The sequence below is a fragment of the Chelonia mydas genome, chromosome 21 (genome assembly GCF_015237465.2).
Source record: "Chelonia mydas isolate rCheMyd1 chromosome 21, rCheMyd1.pri.v2, whole genome shotgun sequence".
Taxonomy (NCBI): domain Eukaryota; kingdom Metazoa; phylum Chordata; order Testudines; family Cheloniidae; genus Chelonia; species Chelonia mydas.
In genome coordinates this window covers 17069896-17097324 of record NC_051261.2, presented here as the reverse complement: position 1 = coordinate 17097324, position 27429 = coordinate 17069896, and the positions used below count along the sequence as shown (strand labels likewise).

General features: G+C 53.1%; 1 protein-coding gene across 2 annotated transcripts in view; it reads left to right on the top strand.

The window, feature by feature from the left end:
• SORT1 (sortilin 1) overlaps positions 1-27429 on the top strand; it is a 38963-nt gene continuing 11534 nt past the window's right edge. The window contains exons 1-14 of one of the 2 annotated variants that reach the window (XM_043533360.1): positions 1-60; positions 12678-12737; positions 15752-15825; positions 17205-17307; positions 17812-17982; positions 18368-18441; positions 19971-20020; positions 21342-21472; positions 21861-22005; positions 23918-24073; positions 25462-25568; positions 26160-26262; positions 26529-26697; positions 27117-27307. In XM_043533360.1, the coding sequence (XP_043389295.1) occupies positions 16-60; positions 12678-12737; positions 15752-15825; positions 17205-17307; positions 17812-17982; positions 18368-18441; positions 19971-20020; positions 21342-21472; positions 21861-22005; positions 23918-24073; positions 25462-25568; positions 26160-26262; positions 26529-26697; positions 27117-27307 (1579 nt within the window). In that variant the 5' untranslated portion in view covers positions 1-15. Of the gene's footprint in view, positions 61-3096; positions 3320-12677; positions 12738-15751; positions 15826-17204; positions 17308-17811; positions 17983-18367; positions 18442-19970; positions 20021-21341; positions 21473-21860; positions 22006-23917; positions 24074-25461; positions 25569-26159; positions 26263-26528; positions 26698-27116; positions 27308-27429 lie in introns of those variants that run through there. The other variant, XM_037884816.2, reaches the window with a different exon arrangement.

Below are 27429 nucleotides of genomic sequence, written 5' to 3'. Positions count from 1 at the left end.
CCTAGTGATTGGCCAATGACTACTTATACCACACAGATTGCCCTTATATGCCATCACAAGGTATGTGCTTCATTGACCTGAGTATTATAATCCCTGACTCATACTTTTCATCTGTAGATTTTAGTAAGTCTCAGCTCCATTTTACAGATGGGGAAACTGAGATACAGAAGTGAAGTGACTTGCCCCAGGTCACAGCCAGTGGCAGAGCAAGGAATAGAATCTAGGTCTTCTGACTCCCAATCCCACTCTACCTCCATGCATATTCCTCATGGGCCTTGTCTGCAGATCTATAAACTCAAAGGTCAGTACCACTGAAACTTGCCCATTAAAAAGAAATGTAGGATTCAGATATCTGGAGATCAATGCTAGTGTTTCCATGGCTTGAGTTAATATGATGTCCAACAGCACGTTGCCTTTACAGTACCATTCTTCTCTGGTTCTTAACTGTCGTACAATTAGTCGTGGTAGGTGACAAGAAGAATCCGGCCGTTACAGGAGATGGTGCTGTTCCTTTGACTTGACTTTTCTAGGAAACAAAATACAACAAACACATCTTCCCTGGGTGGGACTCAAAACAAAGAAATGTCCTTTATATCCTATCCTAATCACTTGTTTACTGGTACCAACTATCATGTGATCCTGCCATGGTATTCTAACTAAATCAAGGCTTTGTGTTCTGATCTCTGATCCCCCTAGGGAGAAACACTAAATACTTGAAGTTGTTGCAAGTCAGCCAAGTCAAATACAAGTAGGGCATCTTGGAATAATAGATTTTGCTCTCTTGCTAATGAGTTTCATCTGGGCTCTTTTTGCTGTCTTCCCATGGCACTACTCAGGTGATATGCAGTGCCTCTCAGGCAGTTGTAGAAATGTCAGATATTTGTCCTTATATTTTTCAAACATGAAATCCAAATGAATGCCTGGAAAAATAGTGTCTGTGGAGGGGATGACACTGATATAAAATAAGCTCTTTTCTTGGCTGCAGCCCCCCTCTCATTTGCTAGGGAGTATGGAATGAGAACAAAATGAAGATCCAGAAACTGCTGATTTTTAATCTGTTTGCCTGCTGACTTAATCTGTGGCTTTGGGCAAAGCAAAGTTACTTAACCTGACTTCTACATATCTGCCAAAGTGAGATAAGCTATCTCACTTCCGCATAGTTATGAGGCTTAGTCACTGTAAAGCTTTCAAGATGGTGAGTGTTATACAGTTGGGTTAAGAACTTTCTCCTTTGCACCTTCCCTTAACCTGAATAGCTGTGAACTCCATACCTGCTTTTGGCTGAAGGGGGAGCTTTTATCTCTCTGAAAAAAGAAAAGGAGTACTTGTGGCACCTTAGAGACTAACCAATTTATTTGAGCATGAGCTTTTGTGAGCTACAGCTCACTAGCTCACGAAAGCTCATGCTCAGATAAATTGGTTAGTCTCTAAGGTGCCACAAGTACTCCTTTTCTTTTTGCGAATACAGACTAACACGGCCGTTACTCTGAAATTTATCTCTCTGATGATTCCAGTGGTGGGTTTTGACTCGTCTTACTTTCCCTATGACCCCTGCCATGGAGTTGGAGCTTAATTTGTTACAAAGCTGCTCTTTACCCTCAAAAAGCACTTAAAGTTTTTGTGTGGGGGTGGAGTGGCACTCCAAACAGCAGCATCGCACTGCAGGACCTGAGGTTTGGTTTCCTTTCTAGGATTCTCAGACTGCGTATGTGTGTGGACATGGTACAACTATCTTACATAACATTTTAAATGTGGATTTGTAAGGGCATAATTATAGCCCAGAATGAAAAACATTTCAAAATATTTATGCTAGAAGAGGGCTTAAAAGGCATTGAAGAGAAACCAGTTAAACATGCATGTCCGTTCCCTGCTGGAGGAGGCAGAGACTCTGAACATCTTTCCCATAATTTTAATTAGTAGATAGGATCTTTTTACATTCCTTCTCTGTAGTGCCATATTGCATCCCTTCATTCACTCTCCATCTAATTCAAATCTACTGGTTTACTAATCTTGCATGTCCCCCTCCATCTTCTTGCTGTACTGACCCTTTCGCCTCCAGTGTTTGGCTTCCTGTTTCCATCATGCTACTTGCCTAGGCCTGGATCAGTCTCTGTGTTCTCATCCACCACCAAGCTCCCCCTTTTCTTACTTTCAGTCTAATTCTCCAGTCCCCGAGATCCCTGCAATGTCTTGTCTTGTTGTAGAGGGTGAAGTTCACTGCCCAAGGGCATGTGCCTTAAACCTTGTAAAGAATCATGGGAATTTGGGATTCTAGGTGATTTATAATGTTTTCCAACCTTTGCAAGCAGACATCTGTTTAATTAGAAGCTGCTTTCCACTCATGCCATGGTGTCATTGTGGGTTGGAATTGGGGTTACTTTTGTTCCTGCCTAATTTACCATGGCTTGCACTGCTCAGAGGGCCAGCTACTCCCAGCATTGCTACCATGAAGCACTCAACAAGCTTGAGATATATTTTAAACTAAAGACTTTAAAAACACATTTTAAAAAAAATGACCTTCTGGTGTTTAAGCTACAGGGCCCCTTTTCGACTTTGTCCACAGCCAGGATCATTAGAAACTTTTAAAATTACTTCATTGAGACTCGCACATTCACCTGACTCCAGAAGCTGGAGCTGTAAGAAAAACAGTCAGGGGAGTGGTGATACAGCCAGCCACGCTGGCAGGCTCCATCTAAGTCCATTATTAATGTAGAACCAGCCTGGAGCAAAAAAAGCCCCTAAGGCCACAGCCGGGGGCAGGGAGGGGGCCTCGGGCAAGGCCTGGCCGGGGATGCCTGGTTCTGTGCCCGCCTCTGGGCGTGGGAAGCTAAGCAGAAGGTAAAGGCTCTGGTCAGGCTTGGCCCACGTCACGTTGCTAGGGGGACGGTGTGAGTGCTTGCTAGGCTAGAGACGGACAGCTCATGAAGCCAATCAGAAGTGCGAGGCTCGAGCGGGCACACGAACAGGAATAGAGCCATCAGGGAGGGCGGGGCTTGTTTCCTGGAGCGGAGACTGCTGTTTCCTTTGACCAATGAGACGTGGCAGATGGGTGCGTGCTGCCCAATGGGGTGGCTGTGGGCGGGGCGCGGCGGAGCCGGGATCCGGGCGCTGGCGGGGCTCGGGCTGGTTGGTGGCGATGGGGCTGCGGGCGGCTGCGCTGCGCGGGACCCTCCTGCTGCTGCTGCTGCTGCTGCTGCTGCCCGGACCCGGCCGGCTGCAGGGGGCCCGCGCCGGGCTCCTGCGGAGGCGGCGGGCGGCGGAGCCGGGCTGCGGGGAGCTCCGCGGGTTCGAGCCCGTCCTGGGCAACAACACCTACCAGGTGAGGGGCCGGGACCCCGGGCCGACAGAGCCCCCCCCCTCCCGCCAACGCCGGGGGGCCGACAGAGCCCCCCCCCTCCCGCCAACGCCGGGGGGCCGACAGAGCCCCCCCCCCTCCCGCCAACGCCGGGGGGCCGACAGAGCCCCCCCCCCTCCCGGCAACGCCGGGGGGGCCGACAGAGCCCCCCCCCCTCCCGGCAACGCCGGGGGGGCCGACAGAGCCCCCCCCCCCTCCCGGCAACGCCGGGGGGGCCGACAGAGCCCCCCCCCCCCTCCCGGCAACGCCGGGGGGGCCGACAGAGCCCCCCCCCCCCCCCTCCCGCCAACGCCGGGGGGCCGACAGAGGCCCCCCCGCTCCACCACCCCGCCGCCGGGGGGGCCGACAGAGCCCCCCCCCCGCCCGCCAACGCCGGGGGGGCCGACAGAGCCCCCCCCCCTCCCGCCAACGCCGGGGGGGCCGACAGAGCCCCCCCCCCCTCCCGCCAACGCCGGGGGGGCCGACAGAGCCCCCACCCCCACCCCGCCAACGCCGGGGGGGCCGACAGACCGACAGAGCCCCCACCCCGCCGCTGATGATCTTGCCCTGCCCAGAATAGGGGGCGCTGCTCTGTGCCAGCCAGGCCTGCCCGGCCTTGGGGACTCCCAAGCTGCCTTTGGTCTTTGCCTCTTAGCAGAGCCCCAAGCACAGCAATTCACCTTCCTTGTCTTGGGCGGCGGGAGCGCTAAAGCTGGCCCTCCCACCTTGTTTTCTAGCACTAATTGCCTCAGTGCCTTCAAGAAATCTCTGCATGCAGTCGGGATGGGGGGGGAGTTGCTTGTGGGCTGGTCTTTGCCTGCACAGCCAGGAGCTGAGGGGTTAAGTTTGTGTAGAGCAGGTTCCTGCCACCTGAGTGTGTAATATGGCAAATGTCAATGTGACCTTTGGTAAGTCACTCCCTAGGTTGGTGCCTCTGTTTCCCCTCTATTGAATGGGGATAATGGAACGCGTTTTGCCTGGAGTTAGAGAGGTATCTTTAATGTCTGAGCACTTGGTTTACCTGCATGTGTCAGAGAAGGACAGAATCGGGCTATATAGCAGGCCCATAGGTAGAAGACAGAGAACCCTTCAATGTTGTGTTAAACACCTTGATGTGTCTTCACCTGAACAGCATTGTAACTTCTCCCTGACTTTCAAAGTGAGATTGAAAACAGGTCACTCTTCTGATGCTGAGTGAGCGGTAGAGGGGCCCGTGCTGCTGCCCCCGTGAGATTAAGGGTCTGAGGCACAGAGTCTTGTTGCACCTTGGTGCATCCTTGGAGCTCTGCAGCAGCAGGTGGTGGGTTTTTAGAGACATCTATCATTCCCCTTTCCCCCGAGTCATCTGAGAGCCACAGTTCACTGACTTGGTACAGTGCAATTTCTCCAAAGATTGCACCTGTATGTGTACTGCGGGAACCTGTGCTCCACTGACCGTGAGCATCGGGGCATAGAATCAAAACTGTAACAGGCCCTTAACTATAGCAGGGCAATTCAGTGCTGTGTTGCATTAATAATCTGCTGTAGAAAATCCTATTATTTGGTTCTTTCTGTATCCCTCCTGTCTCTCCGTATTCCCTTCATGGCTTTAGCAGATGTTTGTTTCACTCTTGGTGTTTTTCTTTGTGGTTTAATTCTGTACCTGAGATGTGTTGCCTTTTTGGGGATCCCCTGAGAGGCAGAACTGTGTCTGGCAGGCTTATCTCCCCTCCCTCCCCCCACACCATACCTGCCTCAAATAGGTGAGCTTCCTGGCTGCTTGGAAGGGCAGAGGTGTCCTCTACTCATCCCACAGAGCTTCTGGGCTCCTGCACGCCGGGGAGGGAATGTCCCTACTATTCCCCTTCTTTCCCCAGCCTCTTCTTTGAGCCCTTCTCCCCTAGGAGCAGCTCCAGTGTCTGCCTCTGCTTTTAGCTTTCCAAATTAGCAGGTGCTGGGAGAAAGAGACCTAGATTCTAAGGCCAGAAGTGATGATCCTGGTCAGTTTTGCCTACTGACTGCAGCATTCTCAGCGTTCTTGTTAATTTCATGCTGCTGTTTGGCAAAGCTATGAGCAGAAGTAGAGGCACTGTCTGCAGACTCGGGAAGACAGGCACTGCATCGTTTTACATGGAATTCACATTTGGAAGGTTTTCTTCACAACCATAAGGACCAAAGTCTTAGATTCTGTAAAAAGAAAAGGAGTACTAGTGGTACCTTAGAGACTAACCAATTTATTTGAGCATAAGCTTTCGTGAGCTACAGCTCACTTCATCGGATGCATCACGAAAGCTTATGCTCAAATAAATTGGTTAGTCTCTAAGGTGCCACTAGTACTCCTTTTCTTTTTGTGAATACAGACTAACGCGGCTGCTACTCTGAAACCTTAGAGTCTGTAGCAACTAGTGGCGAAGTCCTATCGCTCACCAGGCTTGTGAACTGACTTGCTTTGGGTTTTAAGCCCATTTCTATCGGCCTCTTCTGTACCTGATGTAGGATCAAAAGTTGGGACTCATTTGCTTACTCTTCCTGACATGTTGGGGGTATTTAATCCCAATGTAATGTTACATCATTTGTGGGTGCTGTATCCTGCCTTTGTGGTGGATGTGCCCTATGGTATAATGGTATTCTACAGTGTATCTGCTGTCATCCTATTCTGTCTGGAGCTGGTGGTGAGACTTAAAAATCTTCTTGGGCTTCCAGAGTTGGCAAAGCCCTTTACTAACACTGAGTTTAGCATCCCAACCTCCCTGTAACACAGGCAGTTTTGTCCCATTTTACAGTTGAGAAACTGAGGCTTAGAGAGGGCAAGTGTCTTGCCCAAAGCCAGTATGTGACAGAGCTGGGAACAGAGCTGATTCCAGTTTCTTTGTCTGACCCACAATCCCATCCTCTCCCCCTTCAGCGCATAGCTTCTGTGGGCATGTAAAAAGCACTTCGTGTCTAAAAGAAACAGGCTGTGTCAGAAATCAGCATTGTTAAATAACATGGTGTCTCAGCCCAGAGAAGAATATGAGCATTTGTTTCCTTGGACTGGGAGTGTTTTGTCCTAGCCATCTGCGATAGAATGGATCGTGCCTGTTGGAGACTAGAAAGCGAGCCATAGCTCTTACACTTTTATTATGGGCCTCTGGACTCCTGAAGAGGGAGTGAAATCTGGGATCTTCTTAGGGTATGTCTACACTACGAAATTAGGCCGAATTTATAGAAGTTGGTTTTTTAGAAATCGGTTTTATATATTCGAGTGCGTGTGTCCCCACAGAAAATGCTCTAAGTGCATTAACTCGGCGGAGTGCTTCCACAGTACCGAGGCAAGCGTCGACTTCTGGAGTGTTGTACTGTGGGTAGCTATCCCACAGTTCCCGCAGTCTCCGCCACACATTGGAATTCTGGGTTGAGATCCCAGTGCCTGATGGAGCTAAAACATTGTCGTGGGTGGTTCTGGGTACATGTCGTCAGGCCCCCCTTCCCTCCCTCCCTCCGTGAAAGAAAGGGCAGACAATCGTTTCGTGCCTTTTTTCCTGAGTTACCCGTGCAGACGCCATACCACGGCAAGCATGGAGCCCACTCGGCTCACTGTCACCCTATGTCTCCTGGGTGTTTGCAGATGTGGTACTGTATTGCTACACAGCAGCAGCAACCCCTTGCCTTGTGGCAGCAGACGGAACAGTAGGACTGGTAGCCGTCATCGTCATGTCCGAGGTGCTCCTGGTCGCCTCTGTGAGGTCGATCAGGAGCACCTAGGCAGACATGGGCACAGGGACTAAATTTGGAGTGACTTGATCAGGTAATTCTCTTTAGTCCTGCAGTCAGTCCTATTGAACCATCTTATGGTGAGCAGGCAGGCGATACGGATTGCTAGCAGTCCTATTGCATCATCTTCTGCCGGGCAGGCACGAGATGAGGATGGCATGCAGTCCTTCTGCACCGTCTGCTGCCAGCCAAAGATGTAAAAGATAGATGGAGTGGATCAAAACAAGAAATAGACCAGATTTGCTTTGTACTCATTTGCAAACCCTCCCCCCGCCCCCCGTCTAGGGGACTCATTCCTCTAGGTCACACTGCAGTCACTCACAGAGAAGGTGCAGCGAGGTAAATCTAGCCATGTATCAGTCAGAGGCCAGACCAACCTGCTTGTTCCAATAAGAACAATAACTTAGGTGCACCATTTCCTATTGGAACCCTCTGTGAAGTCCTGCCTGAAAGACTTCTTGATGTAAAGCCACCCCCTTTGTTGATTTTAACTCCCTGTAAGCCAACCCTGTAAGCCATGTGGTCAGTCGCCCCTCCCTGTGTCAGAGCAACGGCAGACAATCGTGCATCTGAGTTGAGAGTGCTGTCCAGAGCAGTCACAATGGAGCACTCTGGGATAGCTCCCGGAGGCCAATACCGTCAAATTGTGTCCACAGTACCCCAAATTCAACCCAGCAAGGCTGATTTAAACGCTAATCCACTTGTCAGGGATGGAGTAAGGAAATCGATTTTAAGAGCCCTTTAAGTCGAAATAAAGGGCTTCATTGTGTGGACGGGTGCAGGTTTACATCGATTTAACGCTGCTAAATTCGACCTAAAGTCCTAGTGTAGACCAGGGCTTACACAGCTCTCAGCCTCTCTTTTTGTTCAGCTTGCTCTCCCCCGGCCCTTGAGGGTCCTCTCCTCCCAGAGTCTTCTGCTTTACGCTTGAGAGGCCCCACATCTCAGGTATGACTGTGTGTGTCTGTGGGGAATATAGTCTCTTCCCCGTGGGGGGGAAGAGGGTCTGTCAATGTTCAGTCCAGGGAGGCCTGGCTGCACTTTCTGTACAACTGAAGTGCTGCTCCCTAGTTGGCCAAGTCAGATGTCCCGATACCCTCCTTCCATCCCCTCCTCGCGCAGGCCGGTTCCGGTAACTCCCCAAACCCTCCGCAGACTGCTGCCTGCGTAAACAGCTCTGCCTTGCAGCAACACTTCTTCCTGGGATTCTCGCTCTACGGGGATGTCCGCTCCAAAGCTTCCCAGCAGCGGTCCGGGTGAGGAGAGGCCAGTGGGTTTAATTCTGTTGATTGCTGGGGTTTCCTTCTCTGATCAGATGCTGAAACATGTGCCCACGTGTGGCTGCCTCCTGAAGGGTTTGAAAACTTTCTAGCTCAGGAGTACACCTGCAAAGCCAGGGTGGGGTGAGGCGAGGCTAGCATCAGCCTGTGTGCTCTCCTGCCTTAGCTGCCAAGTCCGTGCATAGCACCTGCCAGCTGGCTTGCGGAGTAATAGCAACTCCTCCTCCCTCTGCAGGCGTTTCTTCTAGTTAAACATGCCGTATGGGCAGACCTCTTCGGGAGCGAAGTGTTTTGTTGCCTTAAATGTAAGAGGCAGCGTGGCCTAGGGGGCTGCGCATGGGCTGTTGTGCAAGCGCTGCATGACAGGGGCTGTTTGTGTGGTGCTTAGCAAAATGAGATGCTGATGTTGGTCGGGTTCTCCAGCTGTGACTGTAATGCAAATAATAACAAACAGCTGCCATGTTCTGTCCCAGAGGTGATTGCAATTTCAGAGCCCTGGGAAGAGATCTCTTCATGCTCCTTACCTGTACACTGTGGTGTTGAGGCTTAGCTGTTAAACACTCTGTGATCACTTACAAAGTGCAAAGTAGCTTTCCTTCTGCCTCCCTGAGGGATGGTCAGTGCTGAAGTGAAATGCCTTTGAGTTGCCAGCACCTGTGCTAAGGAGTTGTGTGTAAGCAAGTTTTGACTGCTTAAGAGGAGTGTGTCTATCCTGCTTCTAGTCAAGCAAGCCCTGAATCCGCCCACTAACCTCCTAGCATGGTGATATCGCTGGGTGTGCCAGCCTCTCTCGCGCAGAGAGTCCTCCTGCGTTTAGACAGCAAACTCTGTTGCCACCTTTGTGCTGCTGCAGCTGCCACTCCTGGAGTTCCTAGTTCAGTGCCTGCACCCCTGCCGTGGGCCAAATGTCATCTCGTAGGAGGTGGGAGGACTGCTCTCCACAGAGCCCCTCCTAGCGGTAAGAACTCATTGCAGTGTACTTGTAATTAAATGCTAAGCCCATCTCTTCCATTTCTGCATGAAGAGGAGCTGTAACGCCATTAAAATCATCCTTTATTAACAGAGACTGAGCAGCGGGGGCTATGCTACCATGAAGTTTGGTTACTGATGGACCGGTCGGCCGAAAACGCAAGGTCTTTTACACTGCTGTATAGCAGAGTGGCCTCCTGTCACATGGCCGTCCAGTGGATGATTTATGGCCTCATAGCATGAGGCCTGGCAAGATTAAAGCACAACTTCATTCCCAGGGAAACAGATCTTGCTTGGCTGAAGATCTTCCCGATCTTGCTTGGCTGAAGTGGAGGGTGTTAGGAAGCCTGTTGGGATTATTGTGTGCTTGAGCCATGTGCCAGGGGAGTGCCTTGGTGCTCTCAGAGAACTGGTCCCCATCTGGCTCAAAGCAGTATCTTTATGGAGCTGCTCCCTCCTGGGAGGAGGGGAGCGAGGAGGCGGATTTGCCTGGGGTTAGGGATGGCTAGGACAGTGATGCAGAGTCAGCCTCCATGTTTGGAGGTGACTGGTAGCAGGGAGTTTTTTGCCAACAATTTGTAAAATTTCCCCTTGGGTTTCCTCCCACTCGAAGCCCCTGTGTTGTCTGGATTACGTTCACTTTGGCATGTCCGGTATCCCCGGTCCGATCTGTCACGCACACAGCTAATTTACATTTCTTCCATTTTTTTAATGAGATGCTAATAGGTGTCTCTCAGATGAATCCGCTAGTGCCGCACTGGCTCCAGGGGAGGAGGGGCACTGCTCTCCCCTTTTCTGCAGCTCACAGGTTCTGCTCTTTGTCTGCACCGTACCATACCCACCACCCTTACCCTGACGCGCCACTGAACGGATGGGCCAGCCCCTGCCCCTTATGCTGTACATGTCATTTCCTCTTTCCTTCCTTTGCTCGGAAAGTCCCTCTGCCACCCCTCTCTCTTGTCCAGAACTTTCCTCCTTCACCTGCCTCACTGGGCCAATCCCTGGCTGTGGCAAGTCCCATGTGTGTCTCCATGTCTCGCTCCTTGTCTTCTGAAAAATCCCTCCCCTGTCTCCCAAAGTCCCAGTTTCCTCCACTCAAGCACATGATCAGCCCCTTCCTGCACACTCCAAAAGGTGAGACTGCATCAAACTCCGCATTGTTCTGGGTCCATTTCGGAGTCACCCAGGCTAGTGATGCTCCAAGGGGTCGCTCCAGCCCACGTCTTGGATTTTCTGTCTTCTATTCCTCTTGTTTGTATAGCATCAGCTCTCTCTGGTCCAGCTCTTTGTTGGTGCAAGAGCCTTCTCCACAGCCTCCCTGTCTCCCTTCATCTTCCTTCTGATCTCCCCAGGAGCCTCCCTTTTGCACAGGTCTGGCATAGCTCAGTACCCGTGTTGGCACTGCCCCGCCCCTGCACTACTGAGGCCACAAGGTGCCCATGGCTGTGAAGAAACGGCATTCTACACGCTCCCCAAGGTGTTACTTTGGTCTCTCCTCCCCTCCCACCCCCTCCAGCAAAGGTAACTGGATGCCTGAGGCTGAAACTGGTAGCACTTCTCCTGTTGCAGTCAAGGTATTGAGGGCCTCTCACAACAGAGCATTACAAGGTCCCAGGTGTGTTTCCATCGTGACTGTCTGGCCATCTCCCAGGTCTTGCCTGTAGAATGCTGGGATTCCTGTTCCCAGATGCACAGGTGTCTCGGAGTCACTGCTTTGGGAGGGGGAGGGGTTTCTCTGCCTGCAACCCAGATCTCGGTCTGTGTCCTATCCAGCTCAGCCATTGATCTAGGATTATGGCGTAAGTGCCTGCTGAGCTGTAACATGGAGAGCCTCAAAATGTAGTGAGATTGTGAACAGATTATGAGGCAACCTTTGAGACTGCAGGGCAGGGCACTGATGGCGTTTATTGTTCTGCTCAGGGGAATATTTGCATTGCCAGGTTCCTCCTTGGCACTAACATGGCGCTAGCTAGCCAAATCCCAGCATCGCTGCTTTGCTGGCTTCGTCTCTCTGGAGTCCCTCCGGGCTTCTGAGGCCAGGTCCAGTTTGTCCCCTTGCTTAGCGGGAGTGTTCTGTGCACCTTTTGCTGTGATCCTGCCTGGTAGCCGTGGAGCTGTGGAAAATGCTGTCTGGATGCAGATGCCTTTGCAGGCTGGCAGGGCTGCACTGTTTACTCTAGTGCTTGTGATAAAGTGCACAGCCCAGTTTTACTGCTCTGCAAGGCCAAGCGAATGCACCAGTGTGTTTCTTGTCAGCATGGTGCTGCTCTTACGGGTGACTAGTAATGTCCAGCAGGAAAAGAGTCCAGCTCTGCTTAACTTACAGCCATTACTGCCCCTCTCGGTGCCAGCTGGCTGCTGGGGAGCTCCCTGATAGGAGCAGCATTGTTGTTAACTCATGAGGGTGTGGGACCTGGGAGCAGTCTGTGCTGCTCACTCCTGTGTTCTCACAGGGCTGGATTGTAAACGATCTCTGGCTTCATGACGCCCCATTAGGTGAGGGTGACCACACTGGGCAAGCATCTGCACTTCAGCAGAACCAAAAGTGAAATCAGCTTCCCCTAGCAGAGCTGCTATCGTGCGTGTGCGTGTGTGTCAAGGGCAGACACAAGGGGAACCTGACTACGCTTTTTCCATATTGATACTCATCAGCGAAGTTACTGCAAGTGCTAAGGGGAAAGGCCCCAGGCCCCTGTAAAGCTTTGGGGATAGAGACAAGATGGCTCTGTAGTTCAAACATGAGCACATCAGCCCCTTGGAGAGGTGGTCAGTGGGGGTTGAACTTAGCACCTTTGGCCCACAAAGCATGAGTTCTGCTTCGCTCTGCCTGCCCAGCACAAGCCGCCCAGCGTTACCTGGACTACCGAAGGGGCAGGACGGTATCGAGCCAGAGAAGAGGACTCGGGACACCTGCCCATGAGATCTGCTAAGGAGACAAATTCTGTTGAGTTGTCACACACAGGGTGCGTGGCAAAAATCCACCGGGCATTTCAGTAACATCCCATGTAAGGCGATGTGTGTGGGTCAGTGAAGGAAGCCACCTGAGGGAGCATGAAGCTGGGAAAAAGCCCCTGGTGGGGTGTGTCTCCTGGCTTTACTGATTCAGCAATAGACTGCACAGGTAACTCCAGGCGACCTGTGATGAGGGGGAGGGAAATGCCAGTGGGCTGGACAAAACTTGGCTGGCGGCTGGGTGGTTATTACTGCCTTGGGATGGTGTGTAACCAGGGGGTACTCTGCCATGCCGATCAAATTCCTCCTGATCCTCTCCCCTCTGGTGACAGGAAGTAAAGGGGCTTGTTGCCTGATCTGGGATGTGGAGCGTGGAAGTTTGGATGTGACTCCGATCTTTTTCCTTGCAGTATGTCTTTGATGACTTCAGCGGCACTGTATCGCTCTCCTGGGTTGGAGACAGCACTGGAGTAAGTAGCGCATTTGATCTGAACGGGCTTTGAAAGGTAACTCTTCGAAATGACAAGTAGCGGGGGGTGAGCAAGCTGGAGAGGGAGCTGGGAAGCACGACTTCACTTCCTGGAATCAGTGTTGACCTTGAACCTTGGGCACAAGCATTCCTGACTACTGGACACTCCCAGTGTTCTGCGTGTCCATACATTTAATCCGGCCTAGGAAGGGCCCCGGTGGGGGCTGGTCTAACACTCCAGCTAAATTACTGTAGAAGCCATTATAGTTAAAAATGGCTCAAATCTACATAACCTACAGCAGGGGCGCAACCTACAGCAGGGGTACAGTTATGTTGGTAGAATTGTGCTTAAACTGGTATCGCTTATTTCAGCACAGTTACGGGAATGAGCTACACCGATAGGACACCTTTATCCTGATGTGTCTGTGCCCACCGTGGAGGGTTGCATTACTTTAACTCTCAGTACAAACCTGCATGTAGACCAGCACGAGACCCCTTCTGCAGCAGCTGCTGCAGGCCGTGGCTGCCATTATGCTAGCAGGGCCCGCTGCCCATTGGCTGCTGTATCTGGCTCTGTCATGCTCCGGAGGGCCCAACATTTAAATACATAGAAATAAAAATAAATATTTTAAAATTAACCCCCCCACCCCCTAACTAAACTCTACCCTCTGGGGAGAGAACAAACTGCAGGCAGCAGACATTGGTGGAAGGTACCCAGGTGTTTCAGGGGTGATGCAGCACAAGGGTCTAGACAGATTCGAGGGGGAGCGTTGCGTTGTATGACCCTGGCGGGTTGGGGGAGCCGCCCCCTTCTGCTCTGGTAAGAAATGGCCAGCAGGGCTCCTTCCTCCTGAGCTAGGGATGGAGGGTTTACCCGGCCCCATTGTTAGCCTCGGGGGTGGGGCAGGCATATGTGCTCCTCTTCCTTCACCTGCTGCACTGAGACGGCCTGTGGCCCATTGATGCTAAATCCATCTTGACGTCCCGGCATCGCTGAGAGCCCAGCTTCCAAAATAGATGCCTTACTTGCAGTCTGAATTGGAAGTTGAAGCTAGACAAATTCAGACTGGAAATAAGGAGTAAATTTTTAATGGTGAGAGTAATTAACCATTGGAACAACTGACCGAGGGGCATGGTGGATTCTCCGTTACTGCCCATCTTTAAATCCAAATGGGAAGTTTGCCTAAAAGATGGGCTCTAGGAATGATTGGGGGGCAGGTCTCTGGCCTGTGCTGTGCAGGAGGTCCGACTGGATGATCACAGTGGTCCCAAGTTCCCTAGGGCTGTGCAGGCGTGCAGCCACCGGGACCTGTACTGCAGAGGAGAGAGGTAAGGGGCATGTAGGGCTGTGGCGGGGAGAGGCGCCTCTCCCCTGGCCACGGGCTGCTGCAGCAAGCAAGGGCTTGGGGGGAGTCCTCTCTCTCCCCGGGGAAGCCTGCACCCCAAACCCCGCATCCTTAACCCCAGTCCAGAGCCTGCACCCCCAGCCGGAGCCCTCAGTGCACCCTGTCCCCCTGCATCCCAACCCTTTGCCACAGCCCCAGCCAGAGCCCTCACCCCCTGCACTCCATCCCTCTGCCTGAGCCCCAGAGCCTGCACCCCCCAGCAGGAGCCCCCCCCCACATCCCAACCCTCTGCTCCAGCCACAGCCTTCATCCCCTACACCCCAACCCTCTGCCCCAGAGCCTGCACCCCCAGTAGGAGCCCTCAAGCCCCGCATCCCAACCCTCTGCCCTAGCCCTGAGCCCCCTTCTACACCCCCGCCACTCATCACCTCCATACTGGTGCACCTAACAAAATTAATTCCGCACATGGATGTAAAAAATTAGAGGGAACATTGCAGTGATCCCTTCAGGCCTTGGGATCTATGGAAGCTCCAGGCCTTTGAGGAGTGGGATGCTGCTGAGCCGTGCTCTTGTGTGACTGACGCTCATTAGAAGTGTCTGAAAATGGAGCAAGGGAGCTGCTGCAAGGAAACCTTCACAGCCAGCACTGCTCGCTGAGCAGCTGGCGTCAGAGGGTTTGTCTGTCGAGCTATCACAGGGCGGCTGCTCCTCCAACCCCTGGAATTGCCCCTCTAAATTACAGCTCCGGGCAGGGCAGGGCTGGGCTGTCTTTATCAGGCAGGGTAACCTACACTCCTGTGGGCCCCTGCAGGAAAGAACTGCTGAGGCAGCCAGCCTCCCTCACCCGCTGCGTCTTGGACAAGGCTCTCGCAGAGCAGCTTGGAGGCTCAAGCCCATGTCTGAAGTTCTTAGTCTCCCTGGAATCATTGGCTCAAGCCCTGGCAGAGTTGGTTCAGCTCCTCAGCCTCCCCATGTGTGGGCCTGCGGGGCAAGACCTTACATCCCAAGGTCTTGTCTGAGCGGTGGACATCAAAGATCCCTCGGCCCTTCTCATGGGGCGAATGGTGTGTCCTAAAGCCTGGCCAACACCCCCGCCCTTTATCAGTGTTGTGCATTGTGCTGTCCATAGCTTGGTGCCTTCCACCCTGGAAGTGGCTGCCTGTTGGAAGGTGAAGGTGCCGTATACCCCTGTAAAACCATCTGTAGATACTAGCTTGTGGCATTTGGTGCCTTAAAGACATTGGGATTGGTTGTTTCTTGAGAAAGGTGGGTTGAGCCAATAACCTGCCCCTGAATTTGGCTGGAGGCCAGATGGCTGTCCGACAACAGCACACACAGCCTGCGATTTGGGGGTACCTCGTCACCAGACTCCTTTCCCGCCCTGGCAAATACAAACCTTTTTGGCCAGCGAGTCTCTGTCTTGCTGTTAAAGCCGCTCTCCCTGGGAGAGGGGTAAGAGTGGGGTGGAGGGTTGGTCAAAGCACTAAGTGACTGGACTGAGGCGGGGTATTTAAGGGGCTGTCAACCCCCTTCCCAGGGTCAGTAAATCCAGTGGAGGGGGTGATCTGAGGGCTGCACTCACAGGCTGCCAGGCCGGGGGAGGGGCTGCTAATGAGTTCTCCCTGATGGCCCTCCCCAGGATTGACTCTCTGGTCCTCTCTTTGGCCAGGTTATTCTTGTCCTGACCACATTCAAGTTACCGCTGCTGTTCGTGAGTTTCAAGCAGTCCAAACTCTACAGGAGGTGAGGACCCCGGTGCCAGATGCATGCAGCTGATTTGATTAACTCAGTGGATTAGCGAGCTGCATCGTCTGGCTGTCCGGCCTGATGTTGCAGCTCACTCGCTCACTGGAGGCCAGCCATAAAGGTGGCGTAGCCACTGGGGGAGGAGTTGGAGGGAGGCTGAGCTGCCAGCAGGCTCAGGCAGCCTCCTTGGGGTGTGGTGGGGGAGGCAGGGCTTCTAAACTGGTGCCGAATCACTCCACTGTGTCACCCCTGCTGACGGGTGCTGGGCTGCCGTACAGGAATGGGCGATGCCTCGAGTGGGGATAATTGCCAGGGCTTGGGTGTATCTTGTCTCGTCCTCTGATGTGCCTGGGAGAGTGTGAGGAATGCAAAGAAACTCTGCCCAGCCCAGTGGGGTGGGCGTGCTGCAGGGTGACAAAGAACCGCTCTGGGCTGCTCGGCTGCTCTGGGAATCTGGGCGTTCAGTCGCTGAGACCATTTCCATGCCAGTGAGGAGCTAGCACTCGGCGATCCTGGTGTGTGGTGCCCGGTCACTCACTCCCCTCTACCAAATCATGCCCTGGTTCTTCATGGGCAGGTGTGACCAGTACTCACTGCTTCCCAGACGCCTCTGCAGAGGATTTGGGGATTAGAGCTCATTGGAGACTGGAATATTCTCAGTCCTGGGTAAACACCTTTTTTTGGGGGGAAGGAGCCTGTAGGCTGGAGCTGAGCAATGCAGGACTGGTCTGGTGGTCTTGTGACTCCCTTTTGGGCTGTTCCTGGTCCTGGGTGATTGGAACTCTTGCAGGTTGGCTCCTCCCTAGCTCGAGTGCTGGAAAAGGGGCCATTTTCCGTGGAATGCTTCCGTTCTTTGCCTGGTAGCTGCACTGAGCAGCTGCTTTGAGTTGCCCAGCACATCCCTTCTTTCAGGCTCTCTAATCCCAGCAGTTGTCCCTGAAGCATCAGTGACACCTGTGCTGCATCCCAAGGTGTCTCCTAGACCAGGGGCTCTCAACCTTTCTCTGTCTGAGGCTCCCCCGACATTCTATAAAAACTCCACAGCCCACCTGTGCCTCAACAACTGGTTTTCTGCATAGAAAAGCCAGGGCCAGCATTAGAGGGTAAGAAGCAGGGCAGGGCCCCACAGCACAGGAGCCCCCGCAAAACTACATTGCTCAGACTTCTACTTCAGCCCTGGGTGGCGGGGCTCAGGGCCCCAGGCTTCAGGCCCATGCGGTGGGGATTTGGCTTTCTGCCCTGAGCCCCAGCAAGTTTAACACTGGTGCCGCTTGGCAGACCCCCTGAAACCTGCTCGCGGCCCCCTGGGAGGCCCCAGACCACTGCTTGAGAACCACTGCTCTAAGAGAGTCATCATCTACTTTCTTTCCTCTCAGCGAGGACTATGGAAAAACTTTCATAGACATCACGAAGCTCATTAACCACACCTTCATCCGGACGGAGCTTGGGATGGCCATCGGGCCAGAGAGCTCGGGGAAGGTAGGAGACCGCTGCTGATGTGTCCTTGGACAGCATGCACTCCCTTGAACTGCTCCTGAGTCAGGGATGGAGCTGGCCTGCGTGAGGGCTGCATTCATGCTGCATAGCAATGCACTTTTGTTCATTGAAATGCAGCTCTCCACATGGCAGTGCTGACTGGTGTTCAGAGGAGGGATGGTGGTGTGCTCCTGGGTACTGCTCCCAACACTCCACTTACCTGCTGGGAGATTGAGGGGAAGTCACATCACAGCTCTGTGCCTCAGTTTCCCTGTCTGCCTATCTCTCTGGGGCTTAGCCAGAGCCTCTGAAGCACTTGGAGCCCCATTGCCAGGAAATGCACGTTCTGATCCCATTGCAGGGAAATGGGGCTGAGTGAGCCACACACTGCCCATTGTGTTGGAGCAGGTCAGTGCAGCCAGCGCGGGGGACGTGGCCGAGGCTGACTGTCGCAGTGAAGGCATGTGCACCCTCGCTGACCTGGTCTCCCTCTTGCTCCTTGTCTAGGTGATTCTGACAGGGGACATGCCTGTGCCTGGAGGGAGCCGTGGAGGAAAGATCTTCAGATCGTCTGATTATGCTAAGAACTTTGCTCAGACAGATCTCCCCTTTCAGCCCCAGAGTCAGGTCATATACCACCCGCAGAACTCCGACAACCTGCTGCTCCTCAGCACCGAAGTAAGAGACCAGACGCGTCCCACTCCCCCTGTCTCCGCTTTCGTACATAGCGCCCAGAATGCGCCGAGAGATGTCCTGGGATTGAGTTCTGTAGCAACACCTGGTGGGGTCGGGTGGTAGCATCCCACAAGGGGAAGAATGACAAATCACAGCTGCTGTGTCCTTTAGCCCTTTAGGCTTCTGGGGGATGAACTTCTGTTCCTGAATCTGAAACCTACAGTCGGTACTTTCCAGGGAGTGTTATGTGGCCTTGTATTTAGACGCCCTGATGTGTGTTCCATTTCAGAGGGTTGGCTCTGCATTTTTTTAGGCCAGATGCTATTTGAAGCGTTAGAGGTAACACAGCCAGTAACCAGCAATCCTGTCTGACTACTGAACTTTTCAGAACAGTCTTTGGGTGTCCAGGAACTTTGGGGAGAAGTGGGAAGAAATCCACAAAGCTGTTTGTCTGGCAAAATGGTGAGTAGCCGAAGGGTAACGGGTGTCCGCTGCTCGAAGCTCTCCCGCCAAAGGAAAGCCGGAGCTGCTCAGCACTGCTTGTGGCTCTTCCAGTGATGCTCTTGCACTCTTTTTCTGTCCCCTCTTTGCCCATAGAGGAAGCCCAACAGCATGAGGGGCACATGCCACTCACGTTTAATACGCTTTGATTTAGAAATAAGTGTCCCATCCCACTGAGGGTTGGGGAGCCTTCCCTGCCACAGTGCAGTGTCCTGGACTCAGATTCTTCCATCAGGAGCAGCAAACTGCTCTCAAGGGGCAGGAACGCATGGGCTGAGTGTTCCCTCAATGGAAGCCTCCACTCTTTTCACATGGAGTATCTAGAACTCCGCACACAGCCACCGGGCCTCTGGCTGGGCTCATCTGGTAAAACCTGCGTGACTGGTTTCACCTGACTGACTGATCTGGAGCCTCCCCATACCTGGCCAGGCACCCTTCCTTACTGGGGTTATCTGAGTGTCTGTGTTCATCATACACTTCCTTTAGACCTTTAGCAGTCTGATAAATACTCCAGTTCCTGCTTGGCTGCTTCACTTCTCTAGTGTGTGTCTGTGCTGTACCCGCTCATGTCAGATTCTGCTTATGGATGCCCACAGTCCTCCTTCCTGGCTGCTACAGAGGGAGGGAGGGCGGGCACCGAAAAGGTGAGAGGACCTTGGATTTTTTGGAGCTGAATCCCAGTTTGCTTAGTCTCTCTGGATTTTGAACCCCTTGGAGTCAGCAATACCATTCAGCACTCTGGTCCTAGATACCAAGATGACACGTGCATCCGGTAGCTTTCAGTTCAGACTGGAACAGTTTAGGAACCATGGGCTTGGGTGCCATGAGTTTGTTAGGTCTCAGCCCTGCTTCTGGTAAGTAGAAGCTTCATCACAAACTTACTTGAATCTAGTCAAGCTAGTCCTTCAGTGACTACCTGGTCAGGGCCAGTGTGTGCGGTATGGATGGTATCTGGTTGCAGTTCACAAACCCCTTGGATGTTCCCCAGACTTTTGAGCAAAAGGACCCACACTTCTCTGAAAGGCCTGTAGCAGTCCTCGCTGGTGCATGTGTTGTAGAATCCCAGTATACCACTGGGATACAAGCTGTCTCTGCTCAGGGAGTCTGGCTTCACCTGTGTCCCCATGTTGTGTAAAATTATGGGTATGGCTACACTGCAATCGGGGGTGTGATTGCTGCCTACGTGGGCATGCCTGTGCTAGCTTTAATATAACTAGTGCAGCTAAAAGCAGCAGAGAAAACCTGTTGGCAGGGACTCTGGGAACACGTTCTGGGTGCGCTTCTATAGCCTGCTCCTGTGTGTGCACTGCTGCATCTTCCTGGCTGTCTGAGCAATGCGAGTTAGAAGAGAGCTAGTGCAGATCTGCCTCCCAAGCTGCAGATACACCTCCAGCTGCAGTGCAGACAGCCTGACGCAGCTCTTGATCCGCTTTTCTGATATCAGCTTTCTAAGCACTCGTGGTTTTTTCCCCCCTCCTGTCTGTTTCTAGGGGCCCGAACACCACCATCTTCTTCACCACCTACCTGAATGACTCCTGCAGTAAGTACTCCCTGGTTCCGACAGTTGTGCAGTATCAGAGAATCAAAGCCACTTTGTGTGTCTGAGGCCAGAGACTTCACAAACCTTTTCCCTTCAGCTTCGTGTTCTGCGAACACCTTAATAAATAATCAGCTGTTAGCAATTGACTTGTTTGCCCAAGGAGCTGGGGACAGGCCAGTGAATGGCCCTGAGCTCAAATGTTCTGGAGGTTGTATAAAGCTAATCGGTGGTTATTTTAACATGTGATTCTGAAACCTGTCAACTGTTTGTGGTCCCCCTCCTGCCAGGTACCATATAAGGTGACTTAGATGCCTGGATTTACAGGTTAAACAATTTATGTAAATTACATCTCCAGTCTGTTTAAATGTAGCAGTCCTACAGGTCACAATTCTCCAGGTGCTCTCCAGCGATCACGGAGAGTATGACGCCGTAATACCCTCACAAAACTCAGAGCAAACTGATGGGTTTGCTGGTGGGGAATTGGGGAGGGAGAACAGGGGCCGACAGTGCTCATGCTACTGCTCCTTAGTGTGTGGTGGGAGAGTTTGGGTGTTGAGAAGTGGGGAGAGAGGGACGTCTGGGGGGAGAACTTGCTCTCCTTAGGGCTTCCCAGAGACTTTATCACTGCCAGCTTGAGATGCGATGGTGGGATCCCAAAAGGTGGGTGATGTCGAGCGCAGATGGCTCCACCCTGCTCCAGGGCCGCGAGCACAGAAGGTGGAAAGGAAGCTGAACAGGCCTGTGTTGTGAACTGGAGCCAGGGTTGTCTGAGGTTTCAGGGGGCAGCCTGGTGTGGACTCCTGCCACTGGGCAGGCTGAGGCCCAGCTGCTGGCGGCAGGACGTGGGCACTGCCCAGGTGCTGGTCTGACACAGACAATCTAGCAGCCTTTCAAGCTGGCTGATGATCCAGGGTGAGGTTCTGCCTGGAGTGTGGGAGAGGCCGGGCGAGAAACTGCTCTTGTGATGCAGGAATGGACTTGTGGGGGGTCAGCACTTCCCAGCCTCGGGGTTTGTCTGCACTTAAAACACTGTAGCGGGTCGGTGAAGACGCTACCGATGGCGACGGGAGAGCGTCTCCTGCCAGCGTGGGTGTTCAGCCCCCCGAGAGGCGATAGCTAGGTCACCAGAGAATTCTTCCATTGACCTAGCTCTGTCTACACTGGGGCCTTTGGGTTAACTGCTTTGTTCAGGGGGGTGGATTATTCACACCCCTGAGCAACGTAGTTACACCAACTTCTCTTCCTTCTGTAGCCCTGGCCTCAGTGTCCCCCCGCCCCCCCTCTACTGCAGCAACATGAATTCTCGTTTCCTTCTCTTAAGAAACTGATCTTGGGTTTTTGGAGCTAAAGAAAACCAGTGACTTTGGCAAAAGCTTCAAGACCATAGGAAACAAAATCTACTCGTTTGGCCTGGGAGGTCGCTTCCTGTTCACTTCCGTGGTGACAGAGAAGGTAGGAGATTTGCTTTACTCCTTTCCGTCCGGCTTCCAGGTGGCTCTGAGAGTCCACAAAGTCACGGCCTTTCTTTGTTTCCATGGGGGAGGCCGTGGCCTGGGTTTGGATAAATGCCCTGGTTTGGGTTCGTGGGTGCAGGGTCTGTGCGAATGTGATTGTGCCTTAAGGGGCTGGGAACAGGCAGGGGCATAAATGAGCATGTGGCTGTCCAGAGTTGCTTATCCCATTCCTGTGTCCTGATCTAGTACTGGGACCGTTCTCGCTCCTGCTTCTCTTCCCTGTCGCCCTCTCTGGTCCGTCTAGGCCCCAGGAGCGTAGGCACTGCCGGACGCTTGAATACGATAGTCACTGGTGGTGCAGCATAAAGATTGTGCTTGCCTTCCAGGGCAATACGAGGAGGATCCATGTCTCAACTGACCAAGGGGAGACCTGGAATATGGCCCAGCTTCCATCTGTGGGTCAGGAGCAGTTCTTCTCCATCCTGGCAGCTAACGAGGACATGGTGTTCATGCATGTGGATGACCCTGGAGGTGAGTGACAGAGGGCAGGTGGACGGGTGTGTGCCTGAATAGATCCGAATTTCAGTTCCAGTGCTTCATCCAACTGGAGTTGATTGTAAATCTCTACTCAAGAGAACACTGTAGTCTTCTCACAGCAAACCCTAAGAGCCTAGAAATGCAAAGCCAAGCTGATAACTCACGTAACTCCCCTGCCTGTTTGTTCTAAGTATAGAAACAACCGTAACTTTGTTCCGTTCTGCACTGACTTGCCTTGTATAGCCACTGCAATTCCATGTAGGAGGCGGCGTTCTGAAGGAGAGTTCAGCAAGGGCTCTAATACCTGGTAGCCCGTGGCTGTGGGAATACCATAGCCCCGTGTGAACACTATGGTTTTGTATGTTGCGTGTCTGAGATGCATGTGGTTTCCGCGCTACCCTGCACCCCATCATTTAAGTTAAGTTTTGGTCCACACCTTAAATTTATCCCTTTAGAAATTTTATCCCCTTATCTGTGCCAAATCTTTCGCTATGGCACGGCATTTGAAAAATCTGTCCTTTGAATCTTATGGTCCTGAATCCAGCCTGCTTTGATGAAGAAAAGTGCATCAGTCTCCTTTATTTTCACTGCAGTTGTTCATGGTCTTGGAGGTTAAGAGCAGCTTGTAGTGATGGAAAGACAAGTGCCCTTCAGTTTAAATTCCCCAGTGCAGACTAGGAGCAGACCAAAGCCGGCCAGTTAGATCACAAGTCAGTTTTCAGAGTCGCTGACGCAGTCAACATGTTTGTTGCTGGAAAGTAGGACTGTCTTGTGAGTAGTGATACAAGGGCAGAGTTAAGGTTATCTTAATATTGTTTAAGACTTCAGGAATTGCTCAGTGTTGGGGGTCCCGGCAGAGCTTGCAGATGGCCCTGCTCCTTCTCAGACCAGTCCCTTTGTGGAGTCTTCCTTTCTAGTGTCAAGACTGGACATCCAATGTAGCTCCCTGCCCGCCCGTTCTCCAGTCATGGAGAGAGTCACATCAGGCTGGTGGCCGCATGGAACAGGGATCGAGGGGGTTCCCTCTGCGCTCCTTGCCACTCTCCCCGTGCCATAGCTCTATGTGTCACATGAAGTTGCCTGTCAGATACTGTAAATACTTAAATTCTCCCCCCAGATCCCTCCACAGCAAACTCCTCCAAGGCACCAGGCTTCCAGAGCAGCAAATTAACCCAAACTTCTGCTTTCTAGGCTGCAGGCTTTGAGAGTTACTGACTGCCCGGAGTTATGCTGAGTGTAATCCTCACTTCTGCGCCACTGTCTGGCTTCAGGCTTGCCAGGAAAGCTGCCCCTGGCACACGATCATGCCTGTGACATTTCAGTTGCACTGGTTTTGATCTGGCAAAACTAAGGGGCTCGGGATCAGTACTGGGCTTCAGACAGAGGGAGACCCTTGCTCAGATGGCCCTGTTACCAGAGTACTGTCGTTGGTTTATCCTCCAACACCCCTCTGGGGCAGGGCTGTTATCCCTGTTGTACACCCACACATGGTCTGTGATCAAGCCCAGCGTCTGTTGGGCATCCTAACTGCTGAGCCATCGTTCCTGGCAAGGCAGAGGGTGAAAGTGCTGTCTCCAAGGCCAGCTGTAAGTAGAAGCAAAGAATTTGGCATCTGGCAGCATCACACCATGTGAGTGCTGGAGTTCATGGGCCCCCTTTGCTTCTCCTCTGGGACTTGCTGCTTCTCTCTGCCCCCACCGCCCCCGCCATGCGAAGTGGGGATAAATCACTGATGCGATCCTGTGTCAGCACTGGCAGCGTAAGGTGCGACTCTGGCATGTGGAGGCTTGAGTCTGGGTGTGACCAGGAAACTTCCCTGGCCTGGTAACCTCTATGGCACTATCTGATTGCCCAGCTGTGTCTGATTGCTCCTCTTCCAGAGCTGTATCATCTGTCTGTCTTGCAGATACTGGGTGTGGCACAATCTACACCTCAGACGATCGAGGCCTCATATACTCCAAGTCCCTCGAACGGCATCTCTACACTGGCATTGGGAGTGAAACTGACTTCACCAATGTGACCTCGCTGCGGGGCGTCTATATCACCAGCGTGCTCTCTGAAGGCAAGCGCTCGCTCTTGGGGGATGGGCTGCACGCAGCAGGATGGCTGCGTTAGAGCAAAACCCTCAGCCCCGGCACCGGGGAAGGGCCCGGGGTAAAGCATCAGTCAAGCCAGAACCTTTCTCTTGAATGTCCCTCCCTGTTCCGGGGGGCTGTGATTCTCCAGGGGTCTACACCAGGCCTCAGGAATGCTTTGGGGCCCACCAAGGCCCAGGAAGGATGGGGTGTATCTCTGCTGTCCTTTGCCTGCTCCTGTTTGAGTCCAGCCCTTACACTGTCTGCAGGGTTTGCGTGGGTCTGGCTTACATGATTGGATAGCATGCAGTCCTTGCTCATGTGAGTAGCCCCATTGAAGTCAGTGAGCCCAGTCCTGCTCCCATTGATGCTGGTGGGCCTGCTCACAGGAGTAAAGTAGCGGCTGGCCCCTAGGTGCAAAATTTTTCAGTCCAACACCCTTTCTCTGCTCACGTGTGAGTCTCCTGCAGGGCTGGAAATGGCCAAGTTTGGGTTCAGCCCGGAGGTCTTTAGAGAAGAGCCTGAACTGGCTTCCAAAAGTCTGGACACATTTATTCTGGCTGGGAGAGGGGGCGAGACCTAGACCTTTCGATACACAGGACTCGACTCGTTGAGCTTGAAAGCATCAGGTTGTCGGCAGAGCCCCGCTGGGGTTCAGTGCTGCTCAGCAGTCTGTGGCACTATGCAGGCACACCCCGGGGGGAGGAGGTAAGTGGGCACCGTGGGGTGTTGCTGGGAGGCGAAACAGCGCTCTCACTGGCGTGTCTGAATGTTAGCTGAAATGGTACAGTGCTACACAAAGGGAGGCGAGTAGTCCATGGCAGTATGAGCTAATACAGTGAACAGACACTAACTGCCATGCAGGACCAATCTAACTTCTAAGGCAGAGCAGTGAGGGAACCTGGCTGGCTTAATAATGATTTTAAAAATTCTTGAAACTTGCACGCTCCTCCTTTGTCTGCAAGGATGGTTCTTCGCCTCTGCTGTCTCCTGGACATCCTGCTGGTGTAACTGGGGAGCTTTCTATTGGCCCATTACTGAACCAGTGCTTGGGGTCCTACCAGAACTGGAACAGAGTCACTGGAGTGATTGCAGCTGGAGAGAAACTCCTCAGTGCAGTGTAGCAGAGCGCTCTACACTGGCAAAACGGTGCAGCAGAAATATATGTGGTCAGCTGCCAGGGAGAAATCGACTCATCACCTGCTGCTGCAGCCAGGCTGCCTGGCTCGCAGGGGTGGGATGTCTGCTCGATGGACCGGGACAAGGGTCCCGTCAGACCGTATTGCTGTCTTCAGCGGGAGGGCTGAGTTGGAGTGAGCTGAGTGGAATACAAAACGCCGAGGGTTTCACACCAAGTGTTCCCCTTCCCCTCCAGACCGTTCCATCCAGTCGGTGATCACCTTCGACCAGGGCGGTGAGTGGCTGCCGCTGAGGACGCCTGTCAACGCTAAGTGTAACTCTGCAGCAAAGAACAAGGAGGAGGTTTGTCTGTCTGGGGTCTCTGCCAGACACACTGTGTTCTCATGAGTCCCGGGGCAGCCAGGCTCAGGTGTGCGGCACTGCCATGTGTTGGGACGCAGGCAGGGCAGACTTGGCCCCATAGTTCATTTTTTGTAAGCAGTCTTTTATTTAAGACCCCTGCATCTTCCCATGTGCAAGTCCCAGGGGCCCTAGTCCCGTGGCAGGGCTAGCAGCCCAGATACTGCAGGATCAGGCCTGTGTGTGGCGACTTTCTGCTCAGTTTATTGGCATCCTGCAGCGTGAGTGAGATGTGTAATAAAGTAAAGTTCAATAGCGACACCAGCCAAGGCTTCACAATGTGTTAATCCAGGCTGTGGGGTATCTTTGGGGGCAGATGGCTGCCTTTCCTGTGTGGTTGGTCTGTGCCTTGCACAAAATGGAAATGGCAGAAGCAGGTAAAGGTCCCTGGCTCTACGTTAGTTGAGTGGCCCAGGGTGTGCGCAAACCTGAGCTGGGCTTTGCTGAGATGCTGGTGGGAACATGCCAGGAAGACCCCTCCCCCCCCATCTGTCGTCTTGTCTCCTCACCTGGATTCTCTGGTGTTGTTTACAGTGTAGCCTTTACATCTACGCATTGTACGGCATCTCCCTGAATCACAACGTGCCCATGCTGCCTCTGTCCGAGCCCAATGTGGTTGGAACAGTCATCGCTCACGGTAACGGACCCGACTGCTACCAACACAGGGAGAGGGCAAGTGGAGGGGTTATGTGGGCGGGGCAGGAGGGGACTCTCAGGATCCATCCTCTGGGCCTTGGGCTGGCAAGTGACAGGTTTAATCCATTTGGGGTGAGTTGCTCGTTCCTACAGAGCCAGGCTGCGGGGCAGGGGAAGGTCAAAGGAAGTAAGTCTCAGTCTGCCCCCGAGGAAGGGACACTTCCTGGACTTGCGCTAAGCCCTGTGGTGTTGGGCACCGTGTTGCAGGCAGTGTGGGGGATGCCATCTCCGTGGTGAGCCCAGACGTTTACGTATCGGATGATGGGGGCTATACCTGGGCACGGGTGCTGGAAGGACCACATCACTACGCCATCCTGGACTCCGGGGGCATCATCGTAGCCATTGAGCACAGCCTTGAGCCGATCAATGTGATTAAGTAAGCCTGAGCTCCACTTGCTAAAGGGGGTGGGGTGGGAGGGGGTCTGTTCTCTGGTTCTGGGAGGCTCTGGCGAGCTGTCAGCTTAGCTCTGTCCATATCGATTGGTGCTGAGGAAGGAACTAGGCTGCTGTCGGTCTTGGGATTTCCCCTCCCTCCCTCGTTCTGCAGCTGCTCAAAGGATCTTCCATGGGAGTGGGGCTGTTGAGAGGGGAAGGAGCCCTCTCCTTTGGGCAGATACGGCTTTGTGCTTGGCACTCTGTCGGTAAGCTCCCCCTTCTGGGCCTTCACGCCTGTCTGCGCAAGCCTGTCTTTCCACACCTCTTCGCCGTTGAATGTAGCAGGGGGTCACAGAAAGTTCCACCTGGTCTCTCCTTGGTTGTGAATCCAGCTCCTCATGGTAAGCCTTTTCTGTCTAGGTTCTCGACGGATGAAGGCCAGTGCTGGCACAAGTACACTTTCTCCAAGGAGCCCATTTACTTCACGGGTCTGGCGTCGGAGCCAGGAGCCAGATCTATGAACGTTAGCCTCTGGGGCTACAGAGACTCTGTCTTGCCCCGCAAGTGGGTCTCCTACACCATTGACTTCAGTCGTCTCCTCAGCAGGAACTGTGAGCATCTCTTGCTTCCTTCCTTTCCATACAGAGATGGGGGTAGGGAAGGGCTGCCTGCCTGCTAAGAGGGGCAAAGTTGGGGAGCAATCTGAATAGATGAGTACAGCCGCGTTCAGACT